Source organism: Nestor notabilis, unplaced genomic scaffold, assembly GCF_000696875.1.
Source record: "Nestor notabilis isolate BGI_N333 unplaced genomic scaffold, ASM69687v1 scaffold25780, whole genome shotgun sequence".
NCBI lineage: Eukaryota > Metazoa > Chordata > Aves > Psittaciformes > Psittacidae > Nestor > Nestor notabilis.
In genome coordinates this window covers 8,406-14,652 of record NW_009911034.1, presented here as the reverse complement: position 1 = coordinate 14,652, position 6,247 = coordinate 8,406, and the positions used below count along the sequence as shown (strand labels likewise).

The 6,247-nt window shown below is 40.4% G+C and overlaps 1 protein-coding gene across 1 annotated transcript in view; it reads right to left on the bottom strand.

Moving 5' to 3' along the window:
• Positions 1–1,296: 1,296 nt before the first annotated feature.
• The window catches only part of LOC104404377 (epidermal growth factor-like protein 6), a gene marked incomplete at both ends in the record, with an annotated part of 8,973 nt that continues 4,022 nt past the window's right edge, over positions 1,297–6,247 (bottom strand). Inside the window, 3 exons of the mRNA XM_010012801.1 lie at positions 1,297–1,431; positions 1,928–2,047; positions 4,888–5,007. Coding sequence (XP_010011103.1) covers positions 1,297–1,431; positions 1,928–2,047; positions 4,888–5,007 — 375 coding nt within the window. The remainder of the gene's footprint in view (positions 1,432–1,927; positions 2,048–4,887; positions 5,008–6,247) is intronic.

The window sequence follows — 6,247 nt, the reverse complement described above, 5'->3', positions numbered from 1 at the left end:
TCCAACCCTAACTATTCTGTGATTCTACGTTGAGATCTTCTATCTACCTCTAATGTTCCAGCATACATACGATGCTGTATGAAAAAAGTATAATCAGGAAAAATTCAATAGAAAATACTACACTGACTGACAGCAAAATGTACAGGCATAAGGAGTAACTGATTTTTTCTTCTCCCTTGTTACATCACAAAGATGTTTCTGATTTCTCCCACTAGAGGGAGCCACGTTGGTGCACACCCATAGCATTTTATCCAGATTGCTTCATTGTTATCAGCTGACAGGTCCTCTCATAATGTAAGTCAGCCAGGAGACAAGCAGCAGGAAGACTGACTTGAAAATAGGGTATGTCTGAGAACAAGATTCAGGTTTGCAGATAAAATTCTGACTGCTGAGACATCTCCAGTTTTTCCCTCATGCATACATATTGTATGAAAAAGTGAGTATCTCTTCTACTTTAAGGCTCTCAGAGTTTGCATACAACAAATACAAAATCTGCCTTACGATCTCCCTCCCACCCCTAAGTCCGAATACCAAGCAAATATAACTAAACCTCATGAATTCTGTTTTGTATGGACTTCTTCCAACCCTTTCAGTGGAGTCAACTTCTTGAACAATATTGCTGCAGTAATTTATACTATGCTGGTTTTCCACCATTCAGCTAATGAACAGGAGCAATAGTGCTTTGACATTTGTTTTAACAGCTGGGCATGTCAAGATAACTTTTTGCCTGTATTTATTTTTGGTTGGGAGAAAGCTAGGCATGCAACAGAGACCTGAAAAGTAATTAAAACCTACTCTTCTTATACTTTTTTGTTTTTAAGTGCTCTACCTTCCATCCAAACAACTGTTTTTATAGTCATGAAGGCACTTGATTCACATTCCTCATTAATGACACCAAAAAAAAAAAATAAAAAATAAAATTGTGGGACTGCTCATTCATTACAGGTTGAATGCTGAGAGGACAAAAAAATGGCTCTTTAACTAGACCTGTACCAGAAATAGCACTTCTTTGTGGTCAAATATTGCTAACTTGCTATGAGCCCTTCCACATGTTGGCTTGGTACAATGAAGCAATTTAATTTGCAAACGCCAGTGATTAGGTTTTCACTAAGGTTCAGAGAAAACCCAGAGAAAACTTCAAAGTGCCATCAAGAATATTATTAGTGAGACATCTTTTATCCATTTCTAAGGCAGTATCCCCAGACCAGGCCAACATGCTTCGGGCAATGCCAGGAAAGATGCACGGTGTGAGAATGAAAAAGAATGAAAAAGGAAAATTAATGGGCTAAATCTTACCTACACAGTCATAATGGCCACTGACGTATTTCAGTTCATAACCAAGCTGGCACTTGCAGTAGTAGCTTCCAAACGTGTTGATGCATCTGCGGTTGTAAGAGCAGACAGCTTTGCCAGTGGAGCATTCATCAATATCTAGAGCAGGAGAAGGGATGTTCAGATCCATGAGAAGGTAAAATTGGAAAGAATTAACTAGTTGGGATTTGCATGGGAATGGTTTGGCCTTGGTTATAACAAGTTGTTTAAAAAATAAGTCCTATAATTTCACACTCAGGGATGGTTTCTGCATATGCTCATATGAATGAAGCAGCAAAATGTGAAATAACTTTATGGAAGACTTTGAGAGCTGGCATGGCAAAAGCTAGGGTAACTGGCTCTGGAAATGCAGTCCACTGAGGACAATTATTTGCTCTGAGGTCAGGGAGCAGGGTCAGGAGGAACTCCAGGAATTCCATTATTTCCCAAAGAAAGGAAATATCAGAGAATAGTTTAAGAGAAATCCCCGGAACAGGAATCTGAGAGCAGCAGCAGCTTTTCTACTGAATCTCTGCACCTCCTTTTGCTGGGCTAAGTCAAGACATAGCAGTTTTCCTGTTAGAAAAGCAGCTGAAAGTGAGCTCTCTAACCATACCAATGCATGTCCTTCCATTTGGTCCCAACTGAAGGCCACCTGATGGACAAAGACACTGCACCTCTCCTTTGACTTCTTCACATCCATATTGGCAGTTCACCATGGCACATGTTCTAGAACCTGACAATAGTATTTAACATAACAAAAAGAGCAAAATCACACACTTATGTTAGATCTGGGTGAATGCAGAAGATTAATCAGAACAACGGAATTCCGTTCATCATAAATCAAGCTGTTTATACGTTACTAGATTGGCAATTCAGGAGCCCATAAGATAGTCTTACATTCCCCTTCACTTTCTTCTTTCCTTATCCCCCTTATTCCTTCTTTTTCCTTTGATCCCAGTTCTGTGACTTCGTACTACTACCTTTTAGATTCAGAGACAGAACTGACCAAAGCAGAAAAGGTGTTTTTTCCATTTTCCATAGAAACAGTTATACCTTACAAAAACCTGCTATTCATTAGTGAAATGTTTCTATTGTTTACGATGAAATATGCTTCCAGTATAGAATTTGATTTTAAAAACTATTAAGCCTGATGGACTTAGAAACTGTGCTTTATTTTGACACTTTATGGGACAAATATCTGAACCTAATGAGGCACTAGCCAGAACACAAGTCTTGGTTGCCATAGTTTGGTTAAGAGCCAGAATTATTTGAGATGATTCTATGATTAGCATCTGAATAGAAACGTAGGCATCCAGGTCCTGTCTGAGAGACTTACGCAAGTCTAGAAGAGTAGGAGAAAAGCAGAGCTTGGGTGATTTTGTGTTAGGTACTAACCTCCTAACTAGTAAACAACGATTCTCTGTGGACCAAAGCCACATTCTTCTGATACCCTTCTTCAGCTCTCTGGTCCCTTGCCATGGTTGCAGGTAAGCCTGACTGCTCAGACAAGGTGGACTTCATTTTGCTAAGGAGACTTACATCAGGGTGAATTTGATTGGAAAGAAACAATATGCTCAAAATGTTGGCCTGAATCAAATGATGAAAATTATACAGTTGGTTAAACAACCTACCATCTAATCTGAGCACAAGCTTAAGCTAGCATCAAGTTAAAAGGGAAGCTACGAAGTTTAACCAAGAATAATTTCTACTTGAGCAAATAATTTACTACTTCATAATCATAGTTTCTGCTGAAGAAAATAAAGGCTCTTCGGAATCAGAAGATAGCAGATGGGATGGGTTAATGAAGCACAACTTGATGTACATTTCTTCCTTCCTTAGCTAGATCTGCAAAGAATGAAGACTTCCCTTCTACGGGAAACCTGGTTAGCCCCCTGAAAAATTTGGTTTCATTTTGTGTCAGTGTTTGTCAGGGTTCCACCAAGAGACAGTGTTTCCATGTGCCAAAGTGAAAGGGAAGCTTCAGGGCTCAGAGCTGCTCAGGCCATTTTTTCATATACAGTTGACACCATCCACCACTGCCACTGAGAAATCCAGCATTTTGTGCTGGCTTAAGCAACGGATGGTGCAACTGCCCATTTGGTACAAAAGCAGAGTTTCTTAAATAGGAATTGAGTCCTGAACTATGACTGGCTTAAAACTAGTGCAGCAGAAACTTTAATTTACAGTCTGGATCTAATTTTCTGACTTGGTTCAGAAGCATGGCTGCAGCAAGTGTTTGTGTGCAGAGGAGCAGGACTGAGGGATGGATGGGACAAAGCTTCTGCTGGGCTCCACGGATAATTTCTTTTGGCGGCAGTTCTGCCTTCTGCCAACTTCAGCTGTCCATGAGACAGTGGCCTTACTGATAACTGCTCAGTGATGATGTCAGAAGATACACAAATCATCTTGGATGAAACAAAAGGAATACATATCCATTTCTCAGGAATCTCAGGACCCTGCAGCTGTTGTCTACTGTGATGCAGGGAAGGAAATCCTCCAAAGGCTCTGGCCCCAGCCACCTTTTGTGGCAATTTCAGTCTCCCTGCAATAAGAGAGAGAGAATAGGAGCTCTGGCTTTCCCTCCTGTCCCAGAGCTGCAGACCCTGCACTCCTGCAAGTGTTTGCCAAAGCTGAGTATTTTTCCAACTATCCCAAGACTCCTCAGATGGACACCCTGCCCAGTGAATGGTTGTCTCCAAGGTTTGGAAATCAAAGGTTCCCAGAGTTTATGGCTTTCCGTCATATCCATAGGATAGATGGTGCTGCACCCCGTACAGCTAGGTCCACTGGTGTAGAACAGACCTTTCAAGCAGATTGTTCCACTGCTGAGACCAACTAACTTCCTTGTCCAACTGATGCATCTGCTCCAGACCACTGGACTCCATAAAGGTCTGTCACCATGTTCCCCATGATTTTATGAAATTCAAAGGCAAAATACCTGTATGGAACAGCTCAAGTGAAAAAACGTATTTGCTACAAGCAAAACAGTGTCATTGGAAAATAAGGAGCTTCCTCAGGTCTGAAAAATCAGGTTGGCTAAGAAAGCAGAATGGTTTCCATTACATGCTAGCTAAAGACAAAGAAAATAGGTAGAAATACAGTTTAGATAAGCCTTAGCTCAAGGGACAAGTGTTTGCAAGAAGCTGGTTACAATTATGGGGAACACATCAACACAGAGATAAAATAAATTGGTCAGGGAGCACAGAAAGGTAAAGCAAGGAATAATGGCATGAAATTCAGCACAGTAAAAAGTAGTCTAGACTGATGCTTTGCTTGGATAGATTCATGCATTCTTATTCAACAGATTAACTGGCAGAACTATGCACCAAGATTATGCTAGCTATCCTTCATTTGAATTAATGCTAGCAAAGATTTTTACTTCTATCAGGACAAAAATACAAGTTTACTTCATCCCCATACTGCCAAATATAAAGCCTCTGTCAGCTGCTGACAGTACCAGAAAGCTGAGGCAAAGACTGTATCCTGAATGAGCTAAATCCATTCATCACGAGAAGAAAATCTGCTGGGATCAAATGTGATTAGATGATTTGGTGTGCCTGTCCTATTACTTACTTGCACATGTGCCATCTGGCAAAAGCATGTACCCGTTGGGACAATAGCACTTGTAGCTGCCATGTGTATTCATACATCTGTGCTCACAGGGACGTGGTTTCAGTCCACATTCGTTCAGATCTGCAGAAATCATTGGAATGAAGTGAGTGCTGGGTTTGTATACATATATTCATACATACCGGTGGATAATATTTCCTAATGCCTTGAATTCCCCACAGTAAAATTGCCTGGACTGAATATAAGCCAACCTCTTGCAAGATGAGAGTTTAGCAAACCATCTGGCTGAAAGACTGCTAGCAAAACTAACACACACAGCCTCCTACACCTGAAAAACTAATGCAAACTCTGGCCACATCTGGCAGCTCCTTAGGGAGAGATAGAGGGGTGGGGAGAGAACTGCAGTTAGTCTCTTTTCTGGGAGTTATTTTTCTGGATTTCTCTGATTGTAGCTGAGGATTTTAGCCCTCCAGTTGACCTCTGTACTAAAAAGGCAAAAATATGAGACAAAGAGCAGCAAATCAGCTTGAGATAAAGTGAAACAAAGATTTCTTTCCTTTTTTTTCCCCCCCTCTCTGAGATACACATTGGCACCAACGTTATCAGTAGCATAAATGAAATGCCATATGGTAAGAACTATGTGACTTTAACAATAAAAGGACAAATCTCAAAAATCTCAAAATCCTCTGTATAAAAGCATCCTAAATCCTTCCCAATATCCACGATTTAAAAGGCTTGGCAGAAACTAAATTATTTTCAAATTCCCGGTAGCTATCCTTCATGGGGAGAAAACTAGAATCCTAAAAAGTTTAATTTGTGTGGTATAGGCAGAGCAGTGCTGACAATGGTATTGACCCTATGACAAGGGGACGATATCTGTGCTTGCGACTTTTGTGAACTGACACCTCTACCTCTTGTATTTTGAAACCTGACTAGTAAGCAGACAGAACCCATTAGCAGAATGCACCAGCACACATAGCCGGTTCAAACAGGTGTTTAATGACACATATGACAAATAATATAATTTCAGTAAAGATGCAAGTCCCTACGCAAGCACTGAGCTTATGTAGCTCCACTTCTAAATAGGATCAGCATCTGTTTGCATGTCTATGTGCCCTGCAGACCACAGAAAAAATTCCAAACCATTCCAAGCATAAACAAGTATAACTGCAGGGGTTATATATGTGCAGAAGTGTTTGTTACAGCAGAGTCCAGGGAAGAAAAAGAGGGTTTCATTCTATTATTTGGACATACGGTCTGTTTGAAAAAGGATAACCTATCAGCTTACAGATCATATTGGATTTTTGTGCTACTGTGGTTGACCTAAATAATCAAGACTTTCTTTAACAAAGAAACTAGAAAG